At 39.4% G+C, this 18,842-nt stretch overlaps 1 protein-coding gene across 1 annotated transcript in view; it reads right to left on the bottom strand.

Annotated features, from left to right (window-relative positions):
- The window catches only part of KNDC1 (kinase non-catalytic C-lobe domain containing 1), a 147,813-nt gene that overhangs the window by 79,431 nt on the left and 49,540 nt on the right, over positions 1 to 18,842 (bottom strand). The window contains exons 3-5 of the mRNA XM_019502124.1: positions 11,375 to 11,521; positions 10,109 to 10,226; positions 8,631 to 9,664 (exon numbers count right to left, since the gene is read on the bottom strand). Of these exons, the coding sequence (XP_019357669.1) occupies positions 8,631 to 9,664; positions 10,109 to 10,226; positions 11,375 to 11,521 (1,299 nt within the window). The remainder of the gene's footprint in view (positions 1 to 8,630; positions 9,665 to 10,108; positions 10,227 to 11,374; positions 11,522 to 18,842) is intronic.

Here is an 18,842-nt window from a genome sequence, read left to right on the forward strand (position 1 = left end):
ATATACTAACTCTAATTTAATAGGTACTTTCTGCAGCAAAAATAACCTTTGCATGCTTTGCCAGAGCTAAGGTTTTGAGTTTCCTCAGATATGATAGCAGTATATCACCACCTCCTTACAAAAAATAAATAAATAAATCCCTGTACTCACATCTACTGCAGCCAGTTGTTCATAATATATGCTATGACAGCATACCTTGATGAGCCATAAACTGGCTTTTCATCACTATAATGCAATTACAATAGTATGATGCAAGTTGCACTTTAAAAGTGTTCTAATGAGAATCAGCAGAAAACCCCCACTGCCTTAGGGAAAGATAAGGGAAAGCCACATTAATCTCATACCTGGAATCCTGGTGGCAGTCTGACATTCACCATGAGGTAGCTGTCAAGTTTGGTAAATACACTGGCCTAACAATTTTTTTAACGTATGAATAAAAGGTGAACCAGTAAGTTTTATTTTTAACTGTTATGTTTTTGTAGTCTGTCTTTACCATGTGAAAATGTATTCCATTTTTTTCTTCATTACATAACCAGGGTAGCATGATTAAAAAACAAACAAACAACCCACAGCTAACTAACTACAGGGAGAGATGGGTCCAAACTTAGTGCAGAACCTAATACTGTTGAAGTACATAGCCTCTGGAGAAAGAGAAATAAGAAAAGAGATGCACTTATCCAAAGTACGTAAATACCTATGTTTAATATAATGGGAACAAATCAATGTTCATTAAGTGCCCACTGCTACAGCACAGCTCTCCTGAAACTGACCATCTCCCCTCAGTTTCAACAGGCATGTTTACATGTGCACTTTAATGTGCATTAGTCTATTTTAATGCATATTAAAGCATCACAAAAATCATGTGCATTGAAATAGGCTAATGCTCCTTCTTCTAGTACCTCACAATGGAGGTATTAAATTTAACGTGCATTAGCAAAAGTTCCTTAATGAACATGTAAATGTGCCCAAGGCTTCTAACAGAAGCCTCCAGATCAACTGCCCAACCCTTCGATGATGCAAAGGGATTGTGTGTTTTGGGTCTGCTAATATGACAACCCGGACAACTAAGCTGGTGATTCTCAACTGAGATCCAAAAAGGCACCAAAGGGTGCCTGCAGATCTTTCCAAGGGTGCTGCAATGTTTCACAAAATGTTAGCACGGTTACATGTGCAAACATGATTAACAAGATAACCCCAGGTGTTTCAAATAGGAAGTCTGTATTAAAAACACTGACCTGCTGTGGTTTTCTGAGTTCTTTACAACAGAAAAAAACCCTCTTATTTTTCCATAGTCAAAAATGACTGAAAACGGATGTGTCAATTCTAACAACAGGTGCCTCAAGTCTAAAAAAGGTTGAGAACCACTGCTGTACGCAATGTTGCTTCTATACACACCAGCACAGCTGTGCTAGTAGTAGCCCCAAAACTGGTTAGGAGCTTTGAAAATGTAGGAAGATAATAGATTAGGAGCTACTACCACCAGGGCACTGACAGTGCTGTGGACTTATGGAATAATGTTTAGAGCTCCCTCAGTGCTGTGACATTAAGCAGCTGGGAACATGACTAGCTTCCCTCATTTTCAAAATTTCTAACATCAGCCCTTCTACAGCTGCTTCTCTTCACATATTTCTAGTGCAACTGAAAAGGAATACAAGTCAGTCAGTGAGAATGAAATCTGCCACATATGAACCAATATGCAGAAAACCAAATGCTGTTACAATGTAAACAACAGACAACAAATCTGAGACTGGTATTGTGTTATCCTAGTGGCGCTCAACCGTCTGGTGCCATGTGCTGGATCAGCAGCCTGGTGCCAGTCTGCAGGCCAGATCCTGTGGTTGTGGTCAGCACATGGGGTTAGTTTGCAGGTACGGTTCAGTGTGGCAGCCTGGCTGGGCCCCACATGCCAGATCTGCCCATGGAGCAACCCCACACCTCAGATCCAGCCACAGCCTAACCCAAAGATCTTGCATACAGGGCTGTCACATGGCCTGTGGGGCTCCCCAGAAATCTGGAAATTTGGATGTGGGAGAAATGACTGCACCATTAATTGCTCCCAGAGCTGTGGCAATTAATGCTGTCACCTTTTCTGTGGCCATATTTACAGAGCTCTTGGGGAATCCCCTGGACCAGATGACATGGCCCCACAGACTAGATTTGGCCCACACTGCAGAAGTTTCCTAAGAGAACAGTTCCCAATTTTTTCTAGGCACAACCACAGAGTCATGATTGAGTATGGCTGTATATACAAGTGCCATTGTACATAAGCCTGCAACTATCAGTGGGTAGAACTTACCAATGTCTCAGCTTTTCTACAGTAACTGTCTGTGTCCACTCTACCACACTGTGACAACTAAACCAGGGCAGCTTACCCCTAAATGAGGAAGTGTTTAGTTGCCCAGGATTAGCTTTCACTTACCATTGGGTAACTGCAGGCATTTAGGGACAGTTACTGGGAAACAGGTGAAACAGTGAAGCCTTGCACCCTGTTAATTAAGGCGGCACAGAATATTTGTAGACTCCAAGGAATCAAACATTGCAATCCCTGTCTTGGGAACTGTTTCTCTAGAGGCTCTCACAGCTGTTGCACAGACAGCTGATACTGCCTTTCCTCTTCTTGACTCCTCCGATTGCTTCTTCTGCTCCATATATCAAGTGCCTTTCAGCTCAGAAGCAGCTAAGGAACAATCGGCAAAGAGAAAAGAAAAAAAATGGCCCAGCCCCCCTATATGTCTGCTGCATTAGGATCTACCTTAAGGGCTGCAATGATGTGGGAAAATACACGTTAGCCACATTCTGGGAAAACAGAGACACTTGATTTTCTCATTACCTCCAAGGTATATGCTGCATTACCTCCGAGGTATATACTGCATGATGGGAGGGAGGAAAGCAAGGACTTTTAAATACAGCAGGAAGAGAGAGATAATATAAGGATAGCAAAGGGGAAAAAAAGCTTACCACAGGGGAGAAAGCAAGTGGCAATGGCAGACAACAGAACAGGGGACGAAAAGGAGCCAAGAATCATAGGGATTGGAAAAGCTGTCTCAGAGAAAAGGAAAGACAAGAGCGTAATTAAAAGTACATGATAGACAAGAAGTACTTTCAATTGCAGCAGTTAAGCACAGGAAAAGAATGGGATAAACAATGAGGGCTGGAGGACAGAAAAAGAAAAGATGCAGGCAAGTTACAAGTTAGTGAATGTTATTTAATCTGTATTGTAGGCTTATTGCATTTCTTTGCCAAGTGTCCCAGAGAAAGGGATGTATAAGTACAGGAGTTATGACCTTCATTGCTATTTTGCTTTGAGGGGAAGTGGGGGTGGCTATGCAATATTTCAAAACTATCCATGTCAAAGATTACTCATGCTCCTGGATTATTAAGATACTTGAAGAGGTGGTTTCCACTCAGTGGAATGCTCCAAATATCATGCATTAACATTATGGAGAAGAAAAATAAGAAAGAGGGGAAAACCCTCAAAAATCTGCTTAATTCTCCCTGCTCTTCATGTAAATTATTTAATATCTGATATTTGCATATCAGAACACACAATATGCTTACTAGAGTAAATTAATTCCACTGAGACTTAAAAGTTTGGGAACTAGCATCTTCCTTCCCTCCTTGAGTATGAATATGCAAGCATATGTTTATGTTAAATTCCATGCTTAAATTTCACTTAACTCACACTGAATATGTTTGTGTTTTGGTGAACAGATGCTCAAATGAGGAATAAAAAAGACTTGTATTGCATCCTTTTACACATATCACTCTGAAATAAGGAGTTTGCCATTACCTATTCTAATTTTCCTATATTTCAAAATCTTGGCAATCTGACTGAAAGCTTTACAGATTCAAACAGCCAGTAGTACTTAAGAAAAGTTTTAAGTCTATGACCTTTTAAAAAAATACTCATGAGAATTTCAGCAAAGCAAATCCAAAAGAGTTATATTCAGTGTTTATACAAACTCATACTATACTGTGCAACATTGTACATTACTCTGATCACTTTGATACTGAACCATTAAATATTTAAGTCTTAAGTCTGAACAAAAGTTTCATTTTCTCTATACAGGCAACCCCCACCTAGTGCTCTTAACTGGTCCCTGAAAAACTGAGTGTTAAGCAAAACAAGCATTAAGCGAAACTGAAAGTCTCTGACAACCCAAGATGGTGACCGCAAGTGTTTTTAACGACCCAAGCAAGCATTATAACAAAACTTGCTGAGCGCTAAGTGGAATCAGGTATCAATTTAAAATGAGTGTTATAGAGAAACAGTGCTAAGCGAAATAGCGTTAAGCAGGGGTTGCCTGTATTAGATTCTTATATTTTTCTCAAACTATATCTCAGGTTTCTAAAACTTATCTTCGTGTGTTAAAAATGAATTATTGTTCAGTTTTCAGTAAAAGTATTCTACCTTACAGTGGAAATATGAAAGCCACAGTTTCATACATCGCTGGAACCAACTTCCAAGGGAAGTGGTGCTGGCCCCTACCCTGGGGGTCTTTAAGAAGAGGCTGGATGCCTACCTGGCTGGACTCGTTTGAGTCCCATTTCTCTTTTTGGGGTTTTTTGTTGTTCTCCCGCCCTGGCGGGGGGTCGGGCTAGAAGATCTACTAGGTCCCTTCCGACCCTTAATCTATGAATCTATGAATCTATACCTACAATTGCATATTAAATGACTTTTTCTTGCTTTATTACTTCTCTCTCTTGATGAGAGAGTAATCTTGGTAAGGAACTAAAGAAAAAATGTTTAGTAAGTTTTATTAGCTGTAGATAACAGCATTACACACACAAACATTGTAGGGTAATGATTATTGGAAGTGTGCCAAGGATAGTAATATATTATATGACCACATACTGGCATCTTTTAAATAGCCATAATAAGGCAATAAAACAAAACACTATCCCTATTTTAGACGTCACTATTCTGGGAATAGACAATTTTTCTTACCTGCAAATAGTATTTCTAATAGTCAATGCCATTCTCTAGCTAGATGGGTTTTCACTTCTGTCACACTTGACTAGATATGGTGTAACCAACAGAAAAATGTTTAAGTGCCCTCACAGTTCCTGTTAGTCTCTCTCATACGAAAGCCTTAGCAGTTGCAGAACAGAGAAATATTACAAGCTTAGAAATGAGACACACCTGATTGGAATGAAATTGGTTAGAGAAATAAAAGATCCCCACTCAAGCTTGAAGTGAAAAATGTTTATTTATGGCATGCAAAATTATAAAAATTACTAAGAGTGCCCTCACAAGATACATTGCAGAACCAGGACAGAAGCAAGCAAGTATTTTTAGTAATGCCAATTGGCAGTAAAGCACACAATATTATGAAACAGCTTTGGGCATTACACAAATAGATATTGTCCACTGGAGAAATATTATTGACAGGTAAGAAAAACTGCCTATTCTCCAGAGTGGACAAGGTTAATCTCTACCTAGATGGGACTTGTATGGTATCCGCTCAAAGCAATAAGGAATATTTGGAGGACAGAGCCTAGTAACTGTATTATTGGAAACTACATTTGCAGGCATATACTTATCTTCTGTATAATGTCTGGTAAACAGCAGCTTTTTGGAATTTGTCTAGAAATGCATTACCCATTCAGCCCAAAAGGTGGAAAGTACATTCAGATAGACTTCACATCTTCTTTGTACCCATGCTGTAAATGAGCAAATTCTTAGGTCTTGTGTTCAGACTAAGTATAACAGACACCCTGTTGGAAGATGGGCATAAGAACTGACTCTGAAGGGGGAAGAAAAAAAAGTTTTGGCATTTAGGCATGAAGGATGCTTATACTTAAGATCACTTTGGATTAAAATTAAAAAAGATGAAGTGGAGGGCTTTATAGATAAAGGCTGCCTTGTTTCAAAAACTTCAAGGTGCAAAAACTACCTCTGCTACTATGCATAATTATTAGCTTTTAAAAAATACCTCTAAAAAGTAAAGATTCTCCTTTGAAGACAGGCCTATGCTAGTGTCAGTCTCTAAATGAGAAACTTCTACTTATGAATATTTAGCACCAACTACAGCTTCTTAGACATCAACCTAATGCTCTTTGCAGATCAGACTGTAAATACTACTATAATGGTTACGGTAATGGGAGCAACATCAAGGATGAAATCCCAGTCCCGCAAAATTCATCAATAATTTTGCCAATAAGTTTGGTAGGCCAGGTGATTTAGTTATTCACCACAAAGGGGAAGCTGTCTACCAGCAAATGACAATAAGATGAAGGGCCCATTTCCCTGCTTAAGCTGTCTGTGAACATATTTTTTATTTTTATAATGCAAGATGAGTAGTTTTTAAGGCAAAGGAGGTTCTTTCTGCCCAAACAAAAGGTTTCATCCAAAGATGGCAACGGGAAAAAGAACACTTAGTTTAAATGACAAATGCTGCCATACAAACAAGGACTGTCTGTCTTGATCTAATTTTCAGGAAAGCAAATCAAGTACCTTGCATTTTGTGAGCTTTAATTCTGAGGAGGATCATTTTCCTCTAAGTGTCTTCATCTACCCAAGCAGACTGCACTGTTAGAGCAAACAGCAGCAAATGAAGATACATGTAAGCTCCATTTCAATATGCAAGTTTTAGAGCAATGCAAGACCTTTTTCCCCATTAATCAGATGAAGTTGTGCTCCTAGCTGGCTTTGGCACATTCATTATTGTTGACAGAGCCTGAAATGAGCTTGCTACAACACTGAAGCAAGAGACTATGCCATGTAGCATCTGCATTCTCTAAATACACAAACAGCTGTAACGGTTGGAAGTGTAGGATAGCTGACTTGACTTTGGTCATTCCTTCCACTGACAGAAATATGTGCGTCAGTGAATTCAAATGAATGAGGTTCTGTGTCAAAAATTTCTGTTGACATTCCCATATTAGATTAAGTAGGCAACAAGTGAAAAAGGTCAGAATATTGGTTTGTATCTCTAGGTTTACTAATTTAGTAGAGAGCATATCTGCAACCCTTTTCTTCTAAAAGCTGCTGCTACATTTGCCACGACTTCTGTTAAACCTCTGTAGGCTAAAGAAAGGACAATATTAGAAATATAGGTGTTGATATTCCATAGATCCTTAAACATGCTGATCAGCACAGGTATACTAAAAAAGAACTGCTGCAAAAAGCATGTGTGTGCTGCTAAGTATTTTTGGGAATCTAAAGAACCTTTCTCCAATTCCTTTGGATTAGAAAAATAAGCAGGTGAATGGACTTGCCATTTTATGTCCAGAATGAGTCAGCTACACATTAAACACTTGTGTACACGTCTATAAAATAGAGCAAATTCATGTCTATCCAGAAGATCCAGTGACATCCAGAGGTATCATTGCATCAAAAGACAGATATGAAAATGGCACTGGAGCTCTCTCTACCCCTAATGAGTATGTAAAATTAAGAGATGGTAGCAGGGAAGGTCCAAAGAAAAGCAGACAAAAGAAACTGCCTCAAAGAAATCAATCTCATCAAGAGTCCAAGAAAATGAGACCCCACAAGGTTTAAATGGAAAGCAGGTGTCACCAAAGTAGGTATCCCTCATGAATTTAGACTATTTGAGGAGAGGGGTAACAGAAAGTAATAATATAAAATCTCCATGATAGCAACTGCTGTTTTAGGAGCCTTGTTTCATTAGAGCATCTGCAGATGTCAATTATCTACTACTCTCCAGGCTGAAGAAATTATAATACCTCAGAGGCTACCTGCTAGGACACAGAGAGACTGGCAAGACCAGCTGAGCAGTTTTGCCACTAGAGAATCTTTTAAGGAAAAAGAAAACCCAAAACGAAGCAAATTTCTCAAGAGTTATAACTAAACATTTGTCTTTTCACTTTGTGCAAGTCATAGAATAAACTAGGAAAGCATAAGCTGCCCTGTTGTTAGTCAATAATTTTGTTATTACATGGGTTGCTCATGACTGTTCAAGTGTGGCACAAGAGAAAACACTCTAGTCAGAGAACAAACTTGTCCACTCTGAGAATGCAAACCATGAAAAGGGTAAGAGGTAATATTGCTAGAACTACCAAGTAGAATACACTGAAGGAATCAACTCTCTCCGCTTATGTGGCTGTTTATAGAAGTGAAACTTTCTGGGACAATGCATTCAACATTGCACATGTAAATAATTTAAGTCTTTTAAGAAATGTATCATGGCACATATAAAGAAGCATAGAGGAGATCAATATTTCTAAAATTTCTGAAATATTTTCTCTCCTGGGGTTATAAGGAAACAAAAAAGAGCAAAACTTCAGCCCTAATGAAGTCAGTGGAATGTTTGTCTCCAATTTCAGTAAGGCCAGGCTTGCACTAACAATTTAAATTTTCATTAACCACCACTGTAATTTAATGCTATGTGGCAAGATACTAGAAAGCTTATTAATAGAGTTCGTAAAAATGTTTAAACAACAAAAACTTAATCATCAGACACTTCATTTCTGCCCCTTAATTTTAAATCTTTGGTGAGAAAAGGAGACAGACTAAAGTTGTACTATGATTTCTCAAGTATGTGGATTAGTGAAGTTGTAGTCTACAGCTTTGTTAATTTGGGGAAGTGGATGATACATAATATTTAAGTCATTTCCTCTCCACAGAAGTGACAGCAACTATATAATGAAGATTTTGTTTTTACTACCTGCTCATTACTTTTGATTTCTGACACACTGCCTCCACAAAGATTATCTTCATTATTGTTTGCGCTCATCATACCGTTGCTTATTACTGGAGAACTAATTAGGCTTGATCCATATCCGTTCCCATTGGGATTTGGTGCTAACACTGAATCCATCTTGTTAAAATATGATAAATAATTTTGATTTGACCCTTGAGAAGTTTCAGTACAGTCCTCCAGAGCCATGTAGTTGTCTGTTTTTGCTCCAGCAGCTGATTGATCTGGGCTTTTTAGTGTACCAAGAGTATTTGGAGTATCAGAGGTAGCATAGGAAAATTCTAAAGTATGACTGGATGAAAGAAATGTTCTCTTTTTACTGTTAAGGAATGGCATGTGTTCTTCTAGGTTCATGCCAGAGACCTGTGTACATATACAAGATGCCTCTAATGGAAGATCGGTAACTTGGTAGTTACTGCCAAGAACTTCCAAGTTCCTTGGCTTAATTCTTGGAAGATTATTAGTATTAACTTGAGTAAATTTTCCTTCTAAAGGAGCAACCTCATTATTATTGTCTACAAACAGAGATTCTTGTGCTAGTGACTGATTTTTCTTAGCTTCTGGTCCATTGTTTGTTATAGATGTGAAAAAGTTATTTGCATCTGTAGCATTGAGTGGTAGCTTTGGAAAGGTTTTCATTTTTCTCAAACAACTTTTCTTAAAAACATCTCTTTCCATGTCGGTACTGCATGGTTGTGTGTCCAAAATAATATTAGCAAAACTCTCTTCATATATTACATACTCGTCATCTTCTTTGCTCATTTTAACTTGAGTAGCTGTTTTTGAATGTTGAGATTTTTCATTATCCAGATCCATATGTATTACCTTTGAACCATCTTCTTGGTCACTCACATTTTCTATAGAAGCATTTCTGCAACAGCTAGCTGTCACATCTTCCACAGTATATGAATCACCTGCTATACTGTTTTTTTCATCTGAATACAATTTAGATCCCAAACTTCTCTGATACACTTTTCCGTTCCACATGTTATCACAGCCATCTAGATACAAAAAACAGATGTTCATATTAAAAACCACATTTAAACCATTTTTTCTCTTCTAATAAGTCTTTTCTGTTATGCTCCCTGACCCCACATACACACAAGTCATTAAGAATTTGAAATACAGTAGAGAAATAAAAGGCTTTCTTATTTATACAAGTCATGAATGACTTATACAAGTCATTTTTAAGTTGGGATGCACAATTTTATACAGTCACTGCAAATCTGAATGGAAAATTGTTTAGAGTAAGTTAACTATTTCCACTAAGTGTTGGAAATGAAACAGGATCCACAGACAATTTGATGGTTGAAGTTATTGTTTAATAAATTCCATTTTCTCTCTAGGCAAAATGGCAGGATGGAGTACAACATTATATTTACAAATAGCATATTTTGATTTCTCTATAAGCACATTAGGAATTGTGAAAAATATATTACGTTTACCTTGGGAAGCACCAAATGATTCAATTGAAAGTACCCTTCTTCCAATGGCAGATAGACTTCGACAAATATTACTTGAGGAAGCAAGCTTTAATTTTTCTTCACATAACGATATGATACTCTATAGACAATAGAGTTAAAAATTTTAGAACATACGTGTACTAAATAACTACTAAGTTTTGGCTTTAAATGATCATGCTATCATAAACAATATATCTAAACTTGCTAAGACAACATTATTATAATGGGCCCTCCTATATTTAGCACTATATTCTGGGTTTACATTAAATTAGTGAACAGACATTCATTTCTATTTCTATCATGGGTAACTACAGAGTTATTTTATGTTCTATACCAGAGTTTAAGAAGATGAAATAGTAGGAATGCCTGGTAAAGGTCAAACTTAGGTAAAGCTTAAATTAAGTAATTTTTTTTGGTAGATAAAGTTTCTGCAGATAATTAGTTTACTCAATGTCAGAAATGAAAATCAATGGACAATTTTATAATGATCAGTGATTCCATTAAATTGATGTAGAGTATTATAGGTGTAGGGCTGCACAGTCCTGAGGTGAACTGTTATTAATGTGAGCCAGGCCTTTTCTTTTAAAAAAGGTATTAAAGTGGAGTTTATACACAGAAGTCAAATAGAGAAAGGTAATGACAATTAAAAATAGAAATGGTTTAGAACACATTGCCTTGCAAAATCCTATGCATCTCAGAATCTCTGTAAAGAATGACAGCTATACCAACAAGTAATAATTATAGAGTATGAACATTTAGAATGTTAAGAAAAACAAACCCATCAGGTCTAATCAGAGGTAGATGGCCAGAGATGCGCAATTAAATACTTATCATTAAGTAATGCTCCAGACATGCCCAAATTAACATTATTTATACCACTATCCCCCTTCCCTTCCATACCATCAAAATAGAATTTATGAGTTGTACTATAGATATTTTATAGTATTATGTATTCTGTTCTTATTTTTAAAGTCTTTGTTCAAAAGCAGATGTTTTAATAGCTTTAATTTGCCCCAAATCTGAAGTAATGTTTCAGAGGAAATAACATATAGATTCAAATTCCTTATACAACCTACTGAGAACTACCATTACTATCAGTACCTTGTCCTCCTTGTCCTTTATAATACACAGGTGGAATTTTCCCAAAGCAGGAGCTACTTCAGGTCAGTTGCATGATCTGGAGTAAAAATCTTGAACTTAACACAGTCAAAAAACTAAAACTAACCCACCAAAAACTGCCTATTTTACCTCAATATCTGGCCTGTCTTCAGGATTTTCTTCTTGCATTTGTTCCAGTAGAGTCTGAAGATCCTGGCCAAAATCTGATTCTGTCCCAGGCTCAATCACATACTCAATTGCTGCTTTCAGTGTTGTGCCCAAAGAATAGATATGTGCCTGCATGAAGTTTAAGTAATTTATTATCTTGCCAATTTACCACTAAGAAAAACAAATGAATGTTGATGAATCTTGTAAGTAACTTCTACCCTACCAGAAGTTGAAAATGAAAACACACTGTTATTTTTACAAAGTCCAAAAGCTGAACTTCAGCATTGCCTTGGTGAGTGTTCATCACAAACAAAAAGAAATATCAAGTTGCTTACCTAAAGCCTTTGCTCTTTCTCCCCAATAATTAATATTTCACATTACATGGGACAGATGTACACAAAATCTTTCTACCATCATGTGTAGGAACACAGAAGTATATGGCAAGATTTTATAGCATTTCATTTAGAAGCAAAATCCATTTCTGACAAAGATCCTGTTCATAAGTGTACATCATACTTAGGGCAGAGATAGAGAAACAAACTGTATAGTATCGGATAAAGAAAAAAGAATCAAGCTTGTCTTAGAATACATTTAACTGTTTGCAAAAGTTATTTTACTGTTTTGTAGAAGATATTCCCAAACACCTAGGAGTCTTACACTTCTCTCTTCCCCTCCCCACTTATACTAGAGCTTTGCTATTAAGAGGTAGAAATTTACAGCATTTTAAGACATGTTTTGTGAATCTTGGAGAAACCTAGGCAAAACATACATATAATTTTTTATTAAAAAAATTTAATCCAGTGGAGCACGGGCAACTAGTGCCTCCTGAGTCAGGAGGGGCACTTGCCTCCCACCCCCAGAGGCTAGTCAGGAACCGAGGGGGGTGGGAGGGTCTCCCACAGCCAATCGCACTGATGTGGAAGTGCCAGCATGGTCAGCCGCAGGGGAACCCTCCCCCCACAGTCTTCTCTTGGCACCTCCACTCCCCAGCCAGTGGTCTCAGGCGGGGCACCAGTGCTCCTGTCTGCCCCCCTGCCCGTTGCCTAAGTGGGGAATGCTGCTGTCAGGGGTTACACGTGCACCCTGCAGTGGAGGAAGGAACTGACAAAGCACTTGTTCCTCTTCTACTTCACTCCACCAAACTGGATACCATAGACCAGGGGTTTTCAACCTTTTTAACAAGCGAACCCCTTCTGGCTCAAAGTTTCAACTAATGTACTCCTTTATATTAAAACTATTTTCTGGGGGGGCTGAGTGTATGTGAGCATCAGGGCTGGCTCATCCATGCCTGTGAAACCTGTGGCTGCAGGGGGCCCCACAGCCAAGGGGCCCCATGTAGCTAGCATCCTCCCCAGCAGGGAAGTGAAAGCCTCAGTTTTAAATTCTGCACCCATTTTCAGTGCCAGGTTTAAAACTGTGGCTTTTACATTTGCTTCCCAGGCAGTTGGAAGCAGGGCCCCTCCTCCACCAATGGGGCTCAGGTCTAGCCTGAAGAGCCCCACCATGCCTGCAGGGGAAGGGGCCGAGCGAGCCCTGCCTCTCCTGCTCCCTGCGGGGCTGAGTCCAGCCCAGCCCTCTGCATCTGCAGGACTGCTCAGGACAGCTGGGCAGCAGCTCCCTGCACATGAGTGTAATAGGTGGGGGGGGAGTGGAGGAGGGAGTCTGTGTGTGCATGTGCTATAGCTTTTATTAGACAAACTAAATAGTTAGAAACATTTTCTTAGCAAGCTTTTGGGCTTAAAAGCCCTTGGTCAGGCTGGGGAAGCATCTGCAGTCAATCTGTGCTCTTCCTAGTAAAGAGGCCAGAGACTGGGCTGCAGCAAGAAGGGCAGTCAGTAGAGACATAAATTGAGGAGCCAGTGGGTGAGAGACAGGCTGGGAGGGGGGACAGGGGATGAATGTAGCAGGGAAAAGTGGAGGGGTACCTGGGGAGTCAGATGTGTGTTGGTTGCTTATAGTGTGTCATAAATCTAATGTCTATGTTTAGTCCAGGGATGTACTTAGTAGTTGCGTCTTTGAGAGGTATGCTGAGTTGCTCTTTGGAATGTAGATTAGGTAAAATTCCTTCCCTGGAGGTGTCAAATGGCAGGTGGGGAGGGAAAAAAAAAAAAATCTTTCTTGTTGTTCCGAAATGAAGTTTAAAATCCAAAATTGGCTAAAATTTGGTATTTTCCATGTTTCAGGGATGTACTTGGTAGACTTGTTAGTCTGAGATAAGAAGAAATACAAAAATGCAGAATTCAAAGTTCCAAAATGATATCTTTTATTAAACAAACTGGGAAATCACAAGAAAAAGCTGCACCCAGAGGGACATCCATCTTCAGCTTCCTCTGTGCAAAAATGAAGTTTATTTCCTACCTATGGGGACTTTTTACCATCTCTACTTTTCTCAGAGCCTGATGAAGGGCCTTTGAGCCTGAAACCCTGCAGAAAAGGACAATTTTCTTGTGATTTCCCAGGTGGTCTAATAAAGGTATCATTTTGGAATCAAGAGTTCTACATTCTGGTATTTCTTTTATGTTTAGCCCATGATTTTTTGTATCCAGGAGGTTAATGAAGTGAAGTTCATAGGCTTGTTTGTGAAAAGTGTTTTGTGAATTCCCTTTGAGGATTAATACTGAGAGATTGGAGAGAGAGTGGTTTTCTTGTGAGAAATGTGCCCCCACCAGTAATTGGGTATTCTTGTCTTTAATAGGTTTGTGGTGTGCATTCATTCTGGTGTGAGGTTGCTGTTTGGTCTCTCCTACTTATTTTCCATCGGGGCATTTGGTACACTGGATGAGATATATAACTTTTCTGGAGGTGCAGGTGTAAGATCGAGGAATGCTGATGGCTCTGTTATGGGGTGTAGTAATTGTGGGGATGGTGGAGATATGTTGGCAGGTTTTGTATTTCTTTTCATGGCATGGCCTGGATCCATTCGGTGTGTTTTGAGCCTTAGGAAGTTTGCTTCTGGTGATGAGGTTAGTGAGGTTCAGTGCTTGTTTGAAGGCTAGGATGGGTGGATCTGGGAAGATCCCTTTAAGAATTGGATCTTCTTTTAGTATGGGTTGCAGGTATTTGAGGATTTTCAGTATAGGTTCCAGGGAGGAGTGATGTGTCATAACTAGCGGTGTGCGATTCGTGGGGTTTTCCTTCTGTACTGTAGCAATTCTTCATGTGGCATCCAGGTGGTTCTTTCAAACATGCAATCGCTTTCACTGGAGAAGTGTCTGTGTTGTGTGAAAGCCTTTTTAATATTTGTGAGGTAGCAATCCCAGGTGTTCTCCTCAGTGCAAATTTGGTGGGATCCAAGGGCTTGGCTGTGTATCACAGGTTTCTTGGTTCGCTTAGGGCAATTGCTGGTTCTTTGCAGATATGTATGTTGGTCTGTGGGTTTCTTGTATAACGTGGTCTGTATTTTACCATTCTGGATCCTAATCACTGGGTCTAAAAAGATGTTCGTGCTGGAATACTCGAGAGATAGAAGAAGTGACGACTGCTGAAATTCTGATGGAACTTATTCAGATATAGCAGGTTTTCAGTCCAAATGATGAAGACGTCATCAATACATCTTAAGTATAGCAAGGGTTTGATGGTGCAGTTTGAGGAATTCTTCTTCCAGGTGGCTCATAAAAAGGTTGGCATACTGTGGGGCCATTTTGGTGCCATAGATAAGCCCATGGTCTGTAGGTAGTGTTGGTTATTAAAAGTGAAATTATTGTGTGCGAGGATGAAGCATATATAGTAATATAGTAGTAATTTCAGTAATATCTTTGGGTCTATACTCAGAGTTGTCATCTTAATCTTGTAGGTAGGTAAGGAAGGCTTGGATACCATCCTGGTGTGCGATTTTGGTATATAAGCTGGTAACATCCATGGTGGCTAGGATGGTTTTCCTGGGAAGGTGGACTATGTTTTTAAGTTTTCATAGAAAGTCTGTAGTGTCTTGGACAAATCTCACACTTTTGGTAACAAGCGGTTTAAGGATCAATTCCATGAAACCCACTGACTCTCATCCACTGATTCTCTCACCCACTGACTCCCCAATTTACATTTTCATTGACTGGCTTGCATGCAGACCAGCCTCTGGCTTCTTTACTATTCATTCCATCCAGGAAGAGCACACACCAACTGCAGATACTTCCTCAGCCTGATCAAGGGTTTTTAAACCTGAACGCTTGCTAGAAAAATATTTCCAACTATTTAGCTGGTCTAATAAAAAAATATCAGATTTATCCAAAGAACCTTGTCTGCCATGTGTATGTGTACTTAGCGGGGGTTGGGAGCAGGGAGAAGTGGTGGGCATGTGCCCCCCAGCCCGGCAGGGTCCACCCAGCCTCCCCTGCTAGCACTAGGAGGGGAAGGGTCCCTTCCCCCCACAAAGCCCACCTCCCATGGGAGGAGGGGGCCTCCAATTCTGTGCTTTCCCAGGGCCCCAGCACACCTTAATCTGCCTCTGCACTCACCACCCTCCTCCCCACCCTGCCGCCGATGCCTTCTTTGCATCAGGGGGCCCCAAAAATTGTGGGCCAGCCCTGGTGCACATGCACACCACCCCTACCAACCCCCTCAGCAGGTAAGTCTGTGGGGGATGGGAAAGGGCCGTGGGGGTGGGCAGATTGAGGTCCCTGTGGTGTGGGAGGGAGTGGGGCAGAGGCTGCGGTGAATGGGGCCCCGGCTGGCCCGGGTCGTGGGAGGGCTCCTGCCACTGCATGCACCCCAGTGAAGGCCCAGTGGGTATGTGCCTTCCTGATCTGTGTGTAGGGCACAGGCAGCTGCCACTGCGCACCAGGCTTTGTGTGCCACTGCAGCTGCCCTGGGAGTGGTGCAACGTCATGTGCGTCCTGCCACCAGGAGGGCAGAGGGCACAGTGCAGCAAAGCGGCAGCAGGCATGTGGCATCACACTGCTCCCAGGGCAGCTGTAGCTGCCTATGAGCTTTTTAAGTACCCCTAAGGGTATGCATACTCCTGGCTGACAGCCACTGGTATAGACTAATGTTAGTGCTAGTCAACATATTACAAGTAGTATTTTATTTAAGCACTGATAGCCTGGCAGGACCCCTATCAAAACTGGGAAACAGACAGCAGTGGTAAAAGATTAAACATAAAAGAAGCTTGAGTAAATAAAAGTTACTTGCATGAAGATGGAAGCAGACATTTTTTTTCTGAATAGTTTCTGAAGTTTTCCAAAATTCCTCTACCTTATTTCCAAAGAGAAGGAGCAAACTCATTGTAGCCTAACACAGATATGACTGCCTACACTAAAAAGGACTATGGCCATGAGTAAATGTTTGCAAGATCAAATCCTGAACAGAATTATTGGAAGGCAAACTAGTAAAACAGAAATATAATCCTCTGAAGCAGCCGGAGAACCATAGGCCAGTAACTCGGCTTGAAGAACACAGCAACATATTTGTTATTCATATTTTAGAACTTTTAGCTGTAAAACATGTTTTTTTTCCCACTGAAGATCTTTTCTAAGAACCCAGAAGATAGTTTTATAACCAGTTTTGCAGACTGATTACAAACCTCTGAACAGTGCAAGGTATATATAAAGTTGTAAAACTTTTTATTTTACTTTGATATTGGATACTCCATTCCATTGGTTAAGAAAGATTTCACATTCCTTCCTGGAGAACAGAGCCAGGTTTGAAATAGACAACAAAAAACCCAACAAAAACGACAGAAAAAAAATGTTATAACCATCCCCTTTTACTGCTATGTTTGGAACACACTGCTTTTTGCCTACACTAAGCATTACACATTAGCAATTTAAATACACACAAGTAGCAGCATGTAATTCTATGTCTGAATGTGTCCTATAGAGTCTGTACCATTTATGTACAGACCATTTATACAATACACTGTACCATTTATGTTTCATAAAGTAGGCTGTGAAATGCCTTCCACAAAGTTAGTGATTTTACAAGAAGAAATTATTAACCACAGTCCTAAAATTTTGGGGAAGAAATCTATAGCATAGTTGTTTTACTTAGCCATTTTGATTTATAAAATTTAATCTAAGACACTAAAAAGTGTTACTTAAGCAGGATACAAGACACAAACAGGAGCAAGACATACCCTAGCTGATATATACATATGGGCAGGCTGTGCATCTGGAAGTGAGAGGAATAAGCAAGCAGTGAATTGAAAGGTAGACCTTTAAAATGACAAGAAAAGGCTCCCTTAGTTTCCCCAAGGATATATTTGCTACTTTAGGGATTAAGGTACAATCATTTTTAGGGGCTGCATGTGTTCGGTCTTTTTAAAAACATAAATAGACTGACCAGTGAACAAGTAAACCTGTTCATGTGTCCTTAGCCATAGAATACCAAACAAGAATTAGGCAGCTGTAACAAATACTTGCTTAAGAAAGACTTGGTACAAGTGTCCTTAGTAAAAAATATTTCAGGAGAGAATTATCATATATTGCAACACATATTGGGAACCAATATCATACAGGAGTTCAATTGCAGAGACAACTGACATGGCATTCACCTCATCTTTGACCTTCTGTCACCTCTACTCTACCCATGGCACAAGACTCTGCGATTGGTTTAAGAGCAACTATTCCTGCCCCAAAAATGTTGTTCCATCTCCCTTTACCTTCCCACCTGAACTGAAATAGATTACAAAAAACTGCTTAGCCCGTGATTAAAGGGAGACAGTAAACAGTTTTAAACTAGTGGAGTGGCAACTTTAAGAGAGCACTTTGAAAGGATTTTAAAACAACCAAGAACCACTATACATGTGCATGTGTACAACACCTCCCACCTCCTTGCTTCTTGAAGAAAGTGCCTGACCCCCAGAACCTCATTTTTACCCTTACAAGCATCAGCAATACCTGTTTTCCCTTGGTTTCAAAGAAAACTTACTGGGGTCCTCAGATGTTTAAGAACTTCTACACTTAACTGAAAAGGTGGGCTTGGAGGATTTTCTTTATCTTAGGTTTCTTTCATCAGAAAGTTAGCAATGGAAAATGTTATGGTATTAAAACTCTATGTAGTACTATTCATTTTATATACATTGTATTATGTGCACCTTTACAGAATTACATGCATTATTTTTGCGTAAGTTTGTCATGTAAACAACTCTCTGGAGATTGGTGTGCTTAGTTTGCAGTTATAAATACTTTACTGTCCATCCACAAGGTGGAACTTTCCCAATGTTTATAAGAACCACTCTTAGAAAGGAATAAGACCTTTAGTTTGGTACAATAATAGTGCATCTAAGCTACTTTTTGGGACGTTGTCAGCCTTAAGAGCTTCCACTGAAGATGCGTCTTAGCATCTGAAGGAAGAGTTTCACATCTAGCTACAGAAGTTGATTAATGAAGCATTGAAACAATTATAAACATAGGATAAAAATATGGTTTATTTCTTAGGCTATCTTCAGAAAAAGAAAGTGTAGACATTAAAAAGATATCTGACAGGATATACCAGTATAGTATTACACAAAATGAATAAA

Source organism: Gavialis gangeticus, unplaced genomic scaffold (genome assembly GCF_001723915.1).
Source record: "Gavialis gangeticus isolate Ggan-Ray unplaced genomic scaffold, GavGan_comp1, whole genome shotgun sequence".
NCBI lineage: Eukaryota > Metazoa > Chordata > Crocodylia > Gavialidae > Gavialis > Gavialis gangeticus.